General features: G+C 35.9%; 1 protein-coding gene across 1 annotated transcript; it reads left to right on the top strand.

Annotated features, from left to right (window-relative positions):
• Positions 1–6,921: 6,921 nt before the first annotated feature.
• LOC133689882 (large ribosomal subunit protein uL4-like) lies at positions 6,922–8,854 on the top strand. Its single transcript, XM_062109973.1, has 2 exons — positions 6,922–8,155; positions 8,550–8,854. Exons 1-2 carry the CDS (start codon positions 7,043–7,045, stop codon positions 8,661–8,663), a joined length of 1,227 nt encoding a protein of 408 aa, XP_061965957.1. The 5' UTR covers positions 6,922–7,042; the 3' UTR covers positions 8,664–8,854.
• Positions 8,855–17,674: the final 8,820 nt, after the last annotated feature.

The raw sequence follows: 17,674 nt of genomic DNA on the forward strand, positions 1-17,674 counted from the left end.
TTTTTTTTATTTGTTTACATTTAAGCATGTTAATGTGTGTTTTGTGATCGATTGACCATAGAAACTGTTACAGAGTAAGCAAGGCAAATAACAAATATGATTGTAGTTTAATCAATTTCATATATAGTTAATGGAAACAGAGAAATTGGAAAGTAATTATATTGGTGATCGAGCAAATGAAAAGGGTTGTAGGTAAAGAATATCGTTGCTGAGACAGTGAGATTCCTTCTTGCTTACCTAACTGATTCATTGCCCTTCCTGAAATTAAGAAAAAAAACAGAGAGAGAGAGAGAGAGAGAGAGAGAGAGAGAGAGGTTGAAGTGTAGTTGTGCTAGAACAAAGACTGTAACTTTGAGGGATACGTATAACTCCAGCTTCTGCTATTTATGTTATTTTCACCATTTTTTTCAGAAGTCATATTCGTCGAATCTCTTGATTTCTTTACAATGACCAAGTTTACAGATTCTCTCTTTTTTTAAAAAAAAGTTGCATGTAAGCTTAGCTCATGAACTTCATAAATATTCCCATAAGCACATATAATCAATTCAATGAGATCTGGATTTGAAGAAGTCTATTAATTCCTTGACAGTCACCAAGTTTGTAGCTTTTATTTGGTAAAATCGTTGTTTATATCGTCAAATAACAAGTGCCCGCCTCATTTCAAACCGCAACTTTTTTTCATCCTCCATTTAATGTCATTAAAATGGATAAAGATCCAACCTAATCTTTCTTGATGTGGGACTGCACTGACAAACAAAGAAGCTGAAGGCTTGATTAGGTTTTTGTTTTTGTGCTATTGAATGATTTTAGATATGGAAGTTAGCTGACTTTTCGACAGTTCAATGTCATACTTGATTCAAATTTTCAACTGGGGTTGTCTTCTTTGAGTTTAGATGAACCTGCATCACTTTTCTGGTGGATCATGTCCATGCATTCAACAAAGACTTTGAATCCTTCCCTGCTTGGAATAATTGATTTCGAGCAACATGCTCTTTCATTCACATCTAGAACAGACAATGAGCTAGCATCCATCATATTCATATGATTGCATGACAATTTGAAATCTAAAACATTGATATAGTTGACACACGAATTCTAATAATTAAAATCTAAAATTAATTATTCTGTTTTTGTTAGTATCATTAATCAATTTTAATTTGATGTGTGTATTGTCGACAAGTCAATTCTTTTTTTATGGGAATTAATAGAGGGGTTTGATTTTAGATATATACAGTTCCATCATAGATCTTCAAATGGATGTCTATAACTGATTCGAAGCTCTGGTTATGTAGAAGAATTCAATTAATCCTTAAAAAAACAGAATCAAAAGCAAAGACAGAAATCCATGCTATCAAGATGAAGACGAAAAGAATATTTGTCTGTTTTTAGCCATGTTCAATTTTGAAATCTTCAATAATTAATTATTCACATCGATTGTTGCACTGCCTGTCTGGAGAAAGGGATTTCTGTTTTCCTTTTACAATTGCTAGCATTTTTTCCAGGATGCTCTTTCTGTTTTTTTCCTTGGTTCTGTCTGCTGATTTCAATGGGTTTTGTTTCCCTTGGTTTTATCACTGTTGTTCACGATCCTCTACTATGACGACCTCATGATTGTAAATTGTTGCTGTTTCAGCTCAAATCAGGTAGCCAACAGAGACCCAAGAAAGGCAAATGCATAGACTGGTTTGTGCTTTTACCACCTCTTCTTAGGCATGTTGCCTGATCTATTTTCTTTTTTGCCATATAATTCCCTTTTATTCCTGCCTGTTCATCAATTTCCTTTGATGTATGTTTCCCTTCCATAGCCACCAAGATCTAATAAGTTAATTTTTGATTAATGTTTCTTTCATTTTCTTTAATTTTTGCTGGATCCTCCTCCTCGGTGATTTCCAAAATAGTTTATTCCATGTTTGCAGAGACACTATGCAGTTTTCTAGGCTCTAGTTCTGGATGAAGATGACATGCCAGAAATCAATGAAGAAACCCTTCCTGATGAAGAGGCCATGGCTAGGTAAGGTCAAATTTTAACTTCATATGTTTTGCTGCATCCACCATTCTTTCATTATCCGCCCTTCATGTGGATCTTAACAATCTTTTTTGTCTACTTTACAAATGTTCACATTTATGGTCCACGGGCTAGGAGTTGTTGAAGCAGTTGCAAAGTTCAAGCTTCCTGTCTATGGAGACAATGATGATGAGGAAATGAGGAAAAGTGCCATTGGCAATGGAAAAGCAAGCAATGCCTCCAAAAAACGTAAACCAGTTGCTGAAAATACAGCTAAGGAGTCTGCAAACTACAACTGGCCAAATCTTACTGATAATGGACATGATGCTTTCATATGTTTCAAGTACGATGGTAGTAAGTCTTAATTAAGTGCGCAAATTTGGCTTAATCAGTATTATGTACAATCCGCTTGAGTAAATAAAGCCCTCTCTTTAACATCTATCAAGATTGACAAAAATTCTGGGCTTTATTTGTTAAATGGACAGAAGTCCTTACAGACAAGGATTTCATAAAAACATTCCAGTTCATATAAAAAAGTAATCAAAGTGGATCAAAAAAGATGCTCTCATTTTCTCCTAGGCCTAGACAGGCTACAACCAGGAGTAATCTATGTTTTATGTACGAGGGGCTTGAAGAGTTATTTACTAACCAAGCCAGTTAAATATTTTTTTCCCCGTGATGGCACCATCCTGGTGCCCCAGTTTTCTTTTTCTTTTTTTTTCTTTTTTGGCGCCATCCATATTGCTTGAAAATTGTTGGGCTTACAATTGTTATTTTTTTCTCTTTTCACAGGTCTCCCTATGTGCTGCCCAACTCTAGTATATGGGAGGATTGATACTGGTGTTTCATCTCTGTAAGTTTCTCTACAGAAAAGTTTTAGAACTGGATTAAAGTTTAGGTGTTTACTAGTCTAAGTTGGATTTTCACCTCTGTAAGAAAATTCTAAGCTGGATTCTAATGCTGTTTCTTTTGACACGCAGATATCTGAAATGCATATCACTCGCTAATTTTTTGTTGATTGCAGTACAATGAGAGCCTTGGCAGAGGAGCTTCAAAGACAGTGTATGAATCCAGGCTCTTTTCTTTCATGATTAGAATCCCATTTAGAATTTTCTTTTCCCGTACGTTTGCTTCTTAGTTTTTTTGCTTGCGTTTGATGGATGGTCATGTCTTATTCTTACAAAAGATAGAATCTTTGCAGTCTTTCTGTGAGTTCTTGTTAATGGTTTGTCGATTGATTTAAGCAGGTATAAAGCAGTTGATGAGTGAAAGGATTGAAGTTACCAGGAACCAAGTCTGCCTCCATTGTTTCTTGAAATACCTGAAGGTTTTGGTAATGGTTTGTTGTCTCTGACTGAAATGTTCACTTCTTGGACTTCAAGACAGAAAGAATTTGTCAAACTCTAATGATTTCATGGCCCATTCTTTACTTTTCTGCTGATTATGCTTTACGGGTCTTTTGAATCGTTTATAATCCTTTGATTATATTCTCTTTGCTTTTTTGGTCTTTTATTAGACTGAAGCACAAAAGAGAGAACATTAGAGTTGTGAAGCATTGGCGTAGGCAGATCTTGAGAGGCATTTTCTTTCAGGAAAAAAAAAAATTGAAAAATATTCGCTGTCCTAAAATTAAACGAGCTCTGAATCCGCCGCCACAAATCGCGGGAAAGCCAGCTAGTAGTAGCTATCCCAGTTGATCGGAGCTTTCAATAATTATTACAGTCTCTCCCCCCTTTATCACGCCTCTGTAAGGGCAGTCTTCAACCATCGCCATATATAGTTTATTGGAAGGTTGTGAATTCCGTTTCATAGTTTTAGAATATTTCAGCGTATTATGTCGGAGTTGTATTATTCATATATATATATATATATATATATTCAACGAATATAATTCAAATTTAAAATAAATTAATTATAAATTATACAATACAAATACAATGCCAAACAAATATAATTTTAAAATTTAAAATATTTCTAAATAGTCAAGATTAAATAGATCTTTAACTTAAAGTAATTTAACTTAAACAAAATATCAAATTATTATGAAAGTAAAATGTTTTAACACAAATATTTTAAATATAAAATTAGATCAATGTTATCAAAGCTAATGGAATTTAAAACATCCCTTGTTTTGCTCAAATTCCTACAAAGTATAAATATGAAAAAAAAAACAACATGAATATAAACCATATATATTAGTAATAAATCTAATTTTAAAAAATTAATACCATTGTTAATAAAAATAATAATAATAATAATTTTCAATATTATTATTAATATCATTGTTATTGAAAATAATAATGAAAAAGAACTTTTTATAATTGGGTGATTTAATTAATTAAATTGAACAAGGTTCATTTTGATTCAATGGCTTTTCAAGAGCAAAACGGAACATGTGGAATGAAACCGAAACGTTCCGGGCAGAATTTAGCCGAAAAATCCAAAACGAACCGAGATTTAAAATGAAATGAAATTTATTCTATTTTATTTTATTTTTTTAATTGGTATGAAATATTTATACTATTCTAGATAAAACAGAACAAAATTAACAACCTTCGTTTATTGTGAAAAAAATGATATTCTAAGTCTCCATCTTCGCAACACATTATTCATATATCGTTAAGAAAAAAAACTAATTCCTGTGGAGATTTCTATGTGAAGTGTACTGTGCATTACGAGGGAAATCACTGCGATTAGTGTTTCCTTCCTTTTTTTTTTTTTTTTTTATCCCTTTGATTGATATATATAAAATAGGGCTAATGACTTGACATTTGCCCTATCAAACAAGGAAGACTAAGCGTGAGAAAGTCATCCTTGGTTGCACTAGCCCACCAAATCCTAGACAGGTGGGCTTTTTTAAACAACCCTTTGTTTTTTTCTTCAATTTTGATTAAAATTAATTATAATAAAATGATTAACATTATATTTAGGATTTTATTTTATTGGATAACATTCAGTTTTAGCTTTTCTTTTCAAATAAGGTTATAATAATTTTTTTAATATAATGGCAAGCGGTTTTTACAAACCTTCATGATTATTCCTTTTTTTTTCCTTAAATTTTAGTCAAGATTCATTATGATCAAATTATTAAAATTATATTTAGGATTTTATTCCATAGAATAACATTCATGTAATTTGTTTTAGATAAGATTATATTATTTTTTATAATATTAGCAGATTACTTGATGCAAAACCAAAAAAAAAAAAATTGGTGATCCAACATGCAAGAAAAAATACAACCCAAAAAAACTAAAATCAAATAACAATGAAGATCTTAATATAATGATTATATGAACTAAAACATTAAGGTTATTAGATGAAAGAAACCCCAACCTTGTGATTATAATGAATTACAAACTTAAAAATATAGAAAGAATAACACAAAGACAATCAACATTTGATAAATCAAAGAAAATTTCAATGAATAACTAAAAGATAAGCAACCTTGTACAAACAATATTATTGTGAAATAAACCAAGTCTACAAAAAAATCAAAATACAATCAAAATAACTATATTTATACTAGATAAAAACATCCTAAACAATGTTGAAAAATAATAAAAGAGTACGTCTTTTCCATGCATAACTAGTCGTAGATCATTAAGGTTTTTTAATGACCATAATATTAGGTAGTGACTTCTAAATCTTACTGATTATATTTTCATGATTATTTCCCAAACATTTCCAAATCCCCCTCGATTTAGGAGCCTTACCCGTTATTCGATATCGTGCACGTCACAACAAACATTATCGATTTTTAATTGAGGTTTGAACCAATAACTTTTTGTGCAGTTTTTCCTTAACTTTTATTTCTCATTCTCATCATCAAAACACATTCATCTAGATTTTTTCTAATTCTTATATCCATCGAAACAGTTATTAATTTCACTAATATTATAAATTTTAAACTAAACTTAATAATTCCTCATTTTAACTTCAATAATGCCCTTAGATTTATTTTTGCAGATCACCCTCTCCTATACATCACATTTATTATTATTATTATTATTATTATTATATTTATTTCTTTTCATTATGAGTTTTCATTACTCGTCAAGGTCTTATAATCTTCAATCCCATGTTCATGTGGAGTTTCCAGAAATTGTTAGATTTAGAATATTAACGAATATTTTTTATCATATTAAAAATTAAGTTCTGGTTCAAACTTCCAATAAGAAAAAAAAACATGTGAAATCACATTGACTAGTACCCAACATTTTATAAGTTAATTTAAATTTAATATATTGGATTTACATATTTAACTTGCAGAACCTAATTGATTAACTAGAGAAAACATTGCTCATAGTTTTACCAATTTTACAATCCCTAGCCAATCAAATCTTTCTTTATACAAGTGTCATTTAAAATTAATTTTAAATATTTATTTTATATAGAATCTATATGCAAATACTGATTTATATTATTATTAAAGATACTAAAAAATTAGAGAACAAGGAAAAAAAAAGCGTGGTATTGAAAAGACACGGGAAACTTAGTTTGGTCCTGAAGTTTTAGAATTTTATATTTTGATACTAATTTTTTTTTTCATATTTTTGTCCATTAGTAACGAGAAATGATTTAAAAAATTATTGAAAATTAAAAAAATCAATGAAGTGTTGTCCTTTAACCATATTAAAAAAAAAAAAACTGATTTACATTAAGTGTTCTAGGTCTTCTGCCTAAACTCGCAACACTGTTCATAATTTTTATATAGAAAAACAGTCCAAAGTTTTTTAATTTTATGAATTATGTTTTTTTGGAGTTGTTCTTCGGGATTTGTTTTTAATCAACTTGCACATGATGCTTGATAATAATTCAGATTTTCCTCTCTTTTTTTTTTTTTTAAAAAAAACCCAAACAAGCCTTATCAGCGTGCTAGAATACCCTTATTCGAGAAACAAAACACACAGAATAAGCTCTGATGAACCCTAAAAGATTTATATATTTCACGCAACCCCCCTCTCATTTCAAAACCCTAGAGCACCCACTATCGCCCCCGCGCCTCTCTCTCACAAACACACACCCCCACACCGTCAAATGGCCGCCGCCGCCCGCCCCCTTGTCTCCGTTCAACCTCTACCCGCGTCCCTCAATGACATGGCCACTGATTCTGTCACAACCGTGGCTCTCCCCGACGTCATGAAGGCCTCAATCAGACCAGACATCGTCAATTATGTCCACTCCAACATCTCCAAGAACAGCCGTCAACCTTACGCCGTCTCAAAGAAGGCCGGTCACCAGACCTCAGCCGAATCTTGGGGTACCGGTCGTGCCGTTTCTCGTATCCCCCGTGTTTCTGGTGGTGGAACTCACCGTGCTGGTCAGGGAGCTTTTGGAAACATGTGCCGTGGTGGACGCATGTTTGCTCCTACCAAGACCTGGCGCCGCTGGCACAGGAAGATTAACGTCAACCAAAAGCGATACGCTGTCGTTTCAGCTATTGCTGCCTCTGCTATTCCTTCTTTGGTCATGGCACGCGGTCACCGGGTGGAGTCAGTCCCTGAGATGCCTCTGGTTATCTCTGATTCGGCCGAGAGCATTGAAAAAACATCCACTGCTATTAAGGTGCTGAAGGAAATTGGTGCTTATCCAGATGCCGAGAAGGCCAAGGATTCTCAAGCGATCCGGGCTGGAAAGGGAAAAATGAGGAACAGGAGGTACATTTCCCGCAAGGGACCCCTGATCGTGTATGGAACTGAAGGTGCTAAGTTGGTGAAGGCCTTCCGTAACATTCCAGGAGTGGAGGTGGCTAACGTTGAGAGGCTGAACTTGTTGAGGCTGGCTCCCGGCGGTCATCTTGGAAGGTTTGTGATCTGGACAAAATCAGCTATCGAGAAGCTTGATTCAATATATGGGACTTTTGACAAGTCTTCCGAGAAGAAGAAGGGTTATGTGCTGCCTAGGACCAAGATGGTCAATGCTGATTTGGCTAGGATCATCAACTCTGACGAGGTTCAGAGCGTTGTGAATCCAATCAAGAAGGAGGTTAAGAGGGCACCTTTGAAGAAGAACCCGCTGAAGAACCTGAACGTGATGCTGAAATTGAATCCATATGCTAAGACTGCTAGGAGGATGGCCCTTCTGGCTGAAGCAGAGCGCGTGAAGTCCAAGAAGGAGAAGCTCGACAGGAAGAGGAAACCTGTGTCGAAGGTATGTTGGCTATCTATCTGTTTTTTCCTGCTTGAGAGTGATATATTGTTAATAGCTATATGTTGTGATTGTGATATGATTAGGTGGTTGCTTTTGTATGCTTTGGTGTTGTGGATGGAAGCTGTTAAATGTGATTTTTTTTTTGTGTTTTAAGAATGTCAGAATAATGTGGTGTAGTGGTATAGACTACTTTCAGAACAATTTGGTGGAGTTTTGTACACCGCCAAGCTTTCAGAGCATTGCTATGTTCATCAATTATTACGCTATACCAAATCTAATCTCTTGTGTACTATCGGTTTTGCCTGAGACAGCAAATAGTTCTGTGTTTCGTTGGTGTGTCTTGCACTTGTTTACTTCTTTATTAACAATCTTTCTTTTCTTATGAAACCATTAGGAGGAGCTAGCTGCTGCCAAGGCTGCAGGAAAGGCTTGGTACAAGACCATGATTTCTGACAGCGATTACACCGAGTTCGAGAATTTCACCAAGTGGCTTGGTGTCTCCCAGTGATTTAGTTCTGTTTTTGGAGAGGAGTTTTGCTTATTTACTTGATTATGTTGTCAACTTTTGTTTTGCTATTGTACATGTAGGAGGGGATTTTAGGTATTTTGTAGCCTTTCTTCCAATCCCATTCTTCTATTTTGCTAGGTCAAAGAATCTCTATTTCAATCAGAAATGAAATGGAACAATTTATTACCTCACTTGTGTGTTTTATTCGAATTGCTTGCTTTAATGAACCGTATGCCTTCTATTCTTGCTCGTTGAATTTGCAGAGAGCTCAATGTCATGTTATTATGATTTAGCTTCAAAAGTGCCTGGCAAGCACTCTAGAAGACCTTCTACAGAAAAGATGGCTCTACTTGGGAGCGGGCACAGAGGGAGGCCAGGAGGTCGTTGTTTCGAGCAGGGAGTGAAGGTTTTTGGCATAAAGCAACGAAAGGTAAAGGGGACTAGCTCGAGGGAAGAGCATGCAGCTTCCTAGGGGGCCGGGAGCAATGCAAGCTGAAAACTGCTCCGGGAAAGTATAGTAAACGAATTGAGCGATGAATACACTAGGAACTTGGAAATGAGGTTTTTTCTGCTAAGAGAATGCCTTCAGACAAGAAGAAACCCCTGAAACAGTATACCCTACTCAGAGTTCACTAGATTACGCAGCACTGAGAACTCCCTAAGAGAGGCATTAAAGGGTTCTCCTTCTGGAAGGATGTTAGTAGTAAATAAAAACCTGGATATAACTATCAAAGTTGATCAGAGCTTTCAATAATTATTATAGTTCCTCAGCAGTGGATTGCGCCCCCTTTATCACGCCTATGCGAGGACATTCTTAAACCATCGCCAGTTTTTAATGTGCAAAAATGATATTCTAAGCTTCCATCTTTTCTACACATTTTTCATATATCATTAAGATAAAAACTAATTCCGGCGGAGATTTCTGTGTAAAGTGTAGTGTTGTGCATTATGAGGGAAATCACTGCCTATTTCAATAGTATTAGCTCTCTCTTTTTTTGTCCTTTGAAAGTTTTTTACTTTGCTCACTGATTTTCTTTTTCTTTCAATTTGATCCTTGCATATTATGTTCATTGGGGTTTGGATTCGATAGTTTGTTAGGATTTTCCTTCTAAACATCCCAATAAAATTTGATAATTGATTTTTTAAAATAAATATTAGTCTCTTATTGTGTATAGAAAATTAAAACTACAAGGACCAAATTTAACCGTGAGGAATGAATGCGGGGCTTTTTTGGTACTCTGTTCATGAAAAATCTTGTATTGATTTTAGCCTTCATGATTTTTCCTCCTTTTTTTCCTCCTTTTTAGTTTGAAACTTTTTTCTTTTGATAAAAGATTTTATTTTATTCATATTTTATTCTCTTATTGTGTTTGAGAGATGAGAGAGTTGTCAATTGCCCATGTTCTGGCATTAAAAAAAAACCGATATTAGTATTATTAAGGTCCTTTAATAAGAAGAATTTTATATAAATTGACCTCTTATCTTGTCGGAAAAAGTATATAGAGTCTAAAAAAAATTTTCAGGTATATTTTTGGTTTTTTGATTGATTAAATGTTGATTTAAGATTAGAAATTAGTTTGTTGAGGTATTTAGAGTGATTTTCAAGTATATTTAGATAAAAAGAATAAAAATAGTTTTTATAAGTCAATTTATTTGGAGCTCAGACTTTCAAGCAACGTGTCATGAGTGTCTTTCTCCCCACCAAACAAAAATGTGAGCCACATGCTACTGAGGACCATTGCTGTTAATAGGCCTTTTCCCTGTAAGGCTAATCCAAATAGAAACTAAAAAACATAAAATAGTCCATGCAATCTTGGTATCTAATTAGGCCGAGCCTATTTATATCTGAAACTTCAAATTGAAAACCTCAATTTGGTAACAAATTGGAAGTAGATTGTTTAGTTTATTTTTGTGATTAAAAATATTTTTGAAAAGAATTAAATTTTATTTATCTTTTATTTTAAATTAATTATTTTTTAGTGTTTTTAAAATATTTTGATGTGCTGATATAAAAAGTAATATATTTTTTAAAAAAATATTATTTTGATATATTTCCGAGCAAAAAACATTTTAAAAAATAATTATTATTATATTTTCAAACAAACCTTAAATCCAACCGCTACCAAAACAGAGGTGCCTGTTCGTAAAACACAAAGTTTTATGCTTCGGTTACCAATTTTTTTTTCCAATTGATTTGGTTAAATTAGCTTAATTTCATCAAGTATGTCAATTTCGATGCAATGTAATCAATGAAAAGTGATTATTCTTGAAAGTCTTTTCAACACAAGCAATTAGTTATATGCCAATTCTACATAAATAAATCGTAACAACATGAGACCTCTATTTTCTCTCTCTCTCTCCTAAGTTTTAAATGTACAAACTTTGTTCAAAACGACAAAACAACTTAAGTGGCTTCAATTATATGATCGTACTTTTAATTTTCTTTCTATTATTATGTTATTATTATTTCAATTTAACACCATTGACTTTAGAATTATAAATGCATTTCAATTCAACGGGAAATGTTTGGTTTGAATATGTTATAGAATTTATTCTTACGATGATGGCCAATCTTTTACTCACGTAAAAATAACAGCTAAGGGATCCAAAATTAAATGGAGAAAAAAACCCTCTAAAATGGATAAAAAACACCTAAGGGGTATAGGCTCGGGCAAGAAGCTTAGAGCTATCTTCTAAAAACATGGGCTCGAGCAAGATCCCGAACCCATCATTAAGTAAGGGTGTGCGCCCATGTAATGAGCGTTACACGCCCAGCACATAAGGTGTTGGCCTGTTGGGCATGCACCCTTGCATCCCTTTGAACTCGCCCGAGCTCAACATGATTGAGTTCAGGCAGCGCACCTAGACCTATTTTTCATCTTTAATGAACTCGAGTACCTTGCTCGAGCCTAGTGATTCTTTGGAAATTTTTCTAGGATCCTACACAAGTCCTTAAGTATTTTTCACTAATCTCATATGTATTATTTTAAGTATAATATAATTTAAAATATCACAAGGGTGAAGTTACACTTTAGCCATTCCTCTTCACCAAAAGACAAGACTCATATATTATAAATACCACATGAATCATCCAAACTCAAGGTTCACAATCTCTTCATTCTTAACATTTCCAATATATATATTTTCAAAGTCTATCTCTTTAAAATATCATTACACTTTCTCTTTCTATAAAATAACTGATTTTATCATCGAAGAGTTCTCACATCCATCAAAGGGGATCTTTTATAAGTACATCTATCAGACATCACCTCCTACTACCATAACTACCAGTCACATTAACATACTAAACACCACCTACTACTACCACAATTACTGGTTACCTTGGCTTACCAGGCATCATCTGCTACTAGTTACCAATCCCCTGGGTTTTCCATATGAAGTCACTAGACACTTTGAATAGGAAGAATACATCATATTGCTTGAACTAAGAGATCAACCAATTATCCAACACATCAGTCTTATTTTTAAGCATCATGGACTTTTGGACTCATCAATTGGAGTCATTTGTGGGAAACTAGTCAAAAAGCCATCAGTTTTTTAAATTTGTTTTTGACATTTCATAGTCATTCCATGGCATACAACCAAGACACTCATGTGTCAGGATGCATGTCAAATCTACATGTTACTATGAACACTTCTACCTAACCAGACCTTCAACAACTCATGAATAAGGTGGAACTCCTCACCTAGACCGTGTTGAAAACATAAGGTTAAAATCAGACCTTGCCATCCCGAAAAGTTCTAACACCCTTAGCAACACACCACGCCTTAGCGCCACGGCCACTAGTCACATCAAGTGCCCGTAGACGATTACATTGCCCAAAAGGGACTAAATATAATAACAATCCTGAGAGTTCATTAAGGGGTCACTCGTGTTATTGCAATACCCATATACATTGTCGATACTTTGAATGTCCTCTCCCTAGCTACCATGAGATGTACACTAGTTACTACAACCATTGTCTCATGCCAAAAAACCCAGGATCCCAAAAGCCTAACAGACAAAGAACTAAGAGAAGGTTTGTACATGAGAGAATGACTATCATCCCCGTCATTAGTGTTGTTATCTATTTTTAGATCCCCACATAAAAAAAGAGAAAATACAAAAAAAAGCAAAAAAAATCGAAAGAAAACTAAAAAATAACAGTGAGAAGAGAATGCCAGAGCATCCAGAAAATGGTCACAAATTGGTTGAGGAGGTTTAAAATACAAAAATTAAAATTTGATAGTATATTTTTAACTAATGAGAGTTCTGTTGACAAAGAAAATTCAATTTGAGAAAGAAAAGTCCAAAATCAGATGTTTATGGACTCAATTAAAGTGTGTTGTAACCCATTTTTGGGTCCCCAAATAAATGAAATAAAATAAATAGCCGAAGGAGGTTAGAAAAATAACAGGAGGCAGAAGCGCTCAGCAAATGGTCAGAAAAATCAGTCAAGGAGGTTAAAAATACAAAGATTGGATTTTTGACAGTATATTCTTGAAGGATGAGAGCCCTGTTGAGAAGGAAAATTTGAAATTTGAGGAGAAAAGCCCAAATTTGGAGGTTTATGGATTTAATTGGATTTTCAAATGATTTTATAGGGGATTTGATTGCAAGAAAAATTGATTTTTAAGTCAATTTGGGCTTTAATTGGAAGAAATTTAAGTTCTGGGGCCAAAATATATTTTTTAGGAATTTATTAAGTCAAATCAGGGGCTTAATTGCATAAATATTGAAGTTTAAGGGCCAATTAGGGACTTAATTGAAGAAATCCGAAACCAGGGACCAAATTGAAGAAGGCGCGTAAGTATAGGGGCTGGAATTAATTGATTCAGGGGCCTAATTGAAGAAATTGGAAGTTATTTGATCAATTAAGGGCTCAATTGCATAATTCAGAGGCCAAGGACCAAAGTGAAAAACGCGGCCAAATATAGGGACGGGGTTCGAATTCGGCAGGGATGCAATTGAAAGGATAAAAGATGATTGAGGGCTGCTTTGTAAATTGACGCGTTTTGGCGTTTTGCAGGTTTTAAATGAAACGGCGCGTTTTCTCCAAAACGACGCCGTTTCATCCGTTCAAAAAAAAAAAAAAAAAAAAAGAGGGCAGAACGGTGTCGTTTTGAACGACACTGTTCATCTTTCTTCTTCCCCCCGAAACAGACAGCGGGGAAGAGGGAAAACGGTGCTTTTTTTTGAATTTTTGCCGGCCCCCTCTCTTTCTCTCGCCTGGAGCCCACCGACCGAACACAATGGCCGACCACCCACCGCGCACCACTCGCCGAACCTCGGCAGCCGTGCCCATGGCCGACCAGCCGGCTGCCCCCCCATGTGAGCTGTAAAAAAAGCCATGCCCTTGGCTCTATAAATGGGAGCCAAGGACGCTGAACCAAGGAGAAAAACCAGGAGGGAAGGGACTCGAAAGAGGGAGAAAGAAAAAAACAGAGGGGAAGAAGAACGAAAAAAAACAGAGGAAAGAAAAACAGAGGAGAAGAAAAAAAGGCAGAAAAAAAAAAGAAGCAGGAGAAGGAGAGATTGAAAGGGAAGGGAAGAGAGAAGAAGAAGGAGAGAGAAGGAAGGGAGGAACGAACCAAAAAGAAGAGAAGAGGAAACGGACCGAACCGTTGGAAACAGCCGCAGCGCCGCCTGGAGCCGCCGTCCGTGAGCCACGACACCGCCACCGGCCTCCGCCACAGCACCGCCAGAAACGCAGCAAGCCGCCGCCTGCTCCGCGCCAGGTAATTTTTCTTCCCCTCCGTTGCTGCATTTGGTTTTGTTTCCTGCATGCAGAACGAATAACGTTCTGCATGCAGGAGGGTGGGGGGAAAATAATTCCCCCCGCCAGCTTTGTTGCTGGGCCAGGCTGGTCCTGGCCCAGCCTAATCTTCTGGGCCGGTTCCGGCCCAGAAGAAAGTAATAGTTTTTTTGGGCCGAAATCGGCCCAGTAAATTTTGGGCCGAAATCGGCCCAACACTTGGGGCTGAGACCGGCCCAACCCAGTTAGTTGGGCCGGCCCAGCCCGATTTAATATTATATATTATATATATTTTTGTTATATATATATATATATAAATTTAAGAAAATTCTGTAAAAATTATTTAAAAAATATATGTTTTTTTGGTAATTTTATTATTGTATTTTGATCACTTTTGGTTTGTATTTTTATGTTATAGAAATACAAAATTCAGTTTTAAAATACCCGGTTTTCGTCAAAACATCAAAGATTTTCAAAATAAAAATGTCTTTTGCTTTCAAAAATTTCCTAAATATCTTTAAAAATATTTGTGATTTTTCTACATATTTTCACCAAATTGGATTAATATTTGGTTGTACTTTTGTACCGTAAGAATACAAACCCGGTATTAAAGTACCCGATTTGCGTCAAAACAAAAAATATATACATAATTAAAAAATGTTTTGTTTTAAAATACGGCCTAGTCTCTCCAATATATATATATAAATATTACAACATCATATTTTTCATACAACAAAGAAAATTTCAAAACGATATATGTATTAGCATGCATTTTGGCTTTAATAACCAGTTTATTCAAGCCATGAGAACTAGGCCAATATTTCAAAAATTCTAAAAAAATCTTTTTGTTTTATTTTTTTAGATATGGGATTATGAATTTATACACAAAACTTTTTCCTGATGTTAAATATGTTTTTTTGTCATAGACATTAGCACGGTTAGGTTTTACCCGATAAGATAAGGACCTCCTTATTGAGGAGGACTTTTCTTGAACCATAGATGGACCAACAACTAGGAAACACAACGGGACCTTGATTTTATCAGACAAACGAACAAAGCAGCTTACCCTAGGTAGGGCGTATTTGGGGTGCTAATACCTTCCCTTTACGCAACCAGTCCCCGTGCCCGATCTCTGAGACCAGTTAGGGTTCCTAGTGACCAAAATACTAGGTGGCGACTCCCACACCATTTTTTTTATTGCTAAGAGACAAAGAACTCCTTGTCTCTCCATATTTACCAGATAGATATATCCCCCCATACACACAGACAGCCTGAGGGTGGACGATCGCCGCGACGTCGCGCACCCCGCGACAGAATGGCGACTCCACTGGGGACCTTGTGGACTAAGCTTTGTTTTTGTCTGATTTGTTTTTGTTTTCGTGTGTTTATTGTTAATATGCCTTTCCTTTTGTTATCTGCTTATATGCTTTAAATATTTTTACACATTGTTCATGCATTTGTGTAGAACTGTCTCATACATCTTATAGAACTGTCACATGCATCACATACTTTGATTATTGAGAGCACACACAAACTTTAAGTTAAGTGGGGGACTAGCAGCTTACCTTACGACTGTTAGTCAAGGTTTAAGTTTGTGTAAACCCCAACTCTTCGTTGAGTGCTTAGACTGGTAATAGTTGGTACATGTGCCATCTCATTGCCTACAAGCCCCCATATTGCCTCCACGAGGGCAATCACTGGGACAACAAGAGACCCTTTTAGAGACTGAATAGCCAACCTACCCTCGTCAAGCATAAAAGAATTAGAACCGGCTATAGGGTGTATGCTCCACAAAATATTTTTGCATAAGACAAAACCTAACCATAAGGCATTTGGTTTTCAGGTCTTTTCAGCTCACATCATATATGCATCATGCATTGTTCTTTATCATACATTCATTTACATTTTTCCACGCACGCCGGATCGTGAAACATAGGTCCCACATCCAAAGTCCACCACACCCGGTCTAGATCAAGAATGGAGAACGAAGAAAGAGCTCACTTAGAGTCACATTATCAGACCGAGTTGGAGTCCGTAAAAAATGAAGTTTCTCGGCTAACCGACTTACTCGAGCAGCTTTTAAGAGCTAAGAATGGGGAGGGAACATCAGCACAACATGAAGGAGCGCCAGTAGCTCACATCCCTCAAGCATCTCAAAACCAGGGGGCAAACTCGGCCAATGAACAACATTTTGTGCCTATCACCCCTATCCAGCCAACTCACGCTCCAATCACTGTGGACTTAACAGCGGAGGGAATCCTGGATAATAGGTCTCCTAGTTTGATGGACCAAGACAAACTGTTTGCTTTGGAAGAAAGATTAAGGGCAGTTGAGGGTAATGACTGGTTTGACCCTATACGAGCATCCGAAGTATGTTTGGTACCAAACATTGCGGTGCCAAAAGATTTCCGGATACCAGAATTCATTAAGTATACCGGTTTGGAATGCCCAAACACTCACCTTCGATCCTACTGCAACAAAATGGTGGAAGTAATCCATAACGATAAATTGCTAATCTATTTCTTTCAAGATAGCCTAACAGGATCCGCTTTGAGCTGGTACATGAGGTTAGACAGTGTCAGGATCAGGAGCTGGAGAGACTTGATGGAGGCTTTCCTTAAGCAGTACAAGTTTAACATGGAAATCGCTCCTGATCGAACAAGTCTAATGTCAATGGAGAAAAGGAGCCAAGAGTCGGTAAGGGCCTATGCGCAAAGGTGGAGGGATGAGGCAATGCATGTCCAACCCCCTTTGATAGAAACGGAGATGGTGACCTTGTTTGCCAATACCTTTAAAACACCATATTATGAGCACCTAATGGGTAGCTCATCTCAGCATTTCTACGATGCAGTACGCATAGCTGAAAGAATAGAGCAAGGGATTAAAGTTGGACGTATAGTTGAGCCATTGGAGGCGAAGGGTTTTATTGGAAGAAAAATGGAAGGTCACATTTACGACTTTGAAGGTGGGTCCAAGGGCAATATAGTGGATTCACTCAACCCACAAATACCTACCTCTCATGTTGCCCACATAAACTTTAACAAACCATTTTCCTCTAATCGAGCAAATAACCAGTCAAACAACCAAAACAACTACCAAAGACCAAATACAAGGTACATTGCAGAACAACTACCGCCATTACCCATGCCTTTGAAGGAAATGTATGCCAAACTACTGAGCATTGGACAAATAGCTCATATCCCTACATTACCACTACAACCACCATTCCCCATCTGGTATAAGCCCGAGTTGACT

The sequence above is a fragment of the Populus nigra genome, chromosome 3 (genome assembly GCF_951802175.1).
Source record: "Populus nigra chromosome 3, ddPopNigr1.1, whole genome shotgun sequence".
NCBI lineage: Eukaryota > Viridiplantae > Streptophyta > Magnoliopsida > Malpighiales > Salicaceae > Populus > Populus nigra.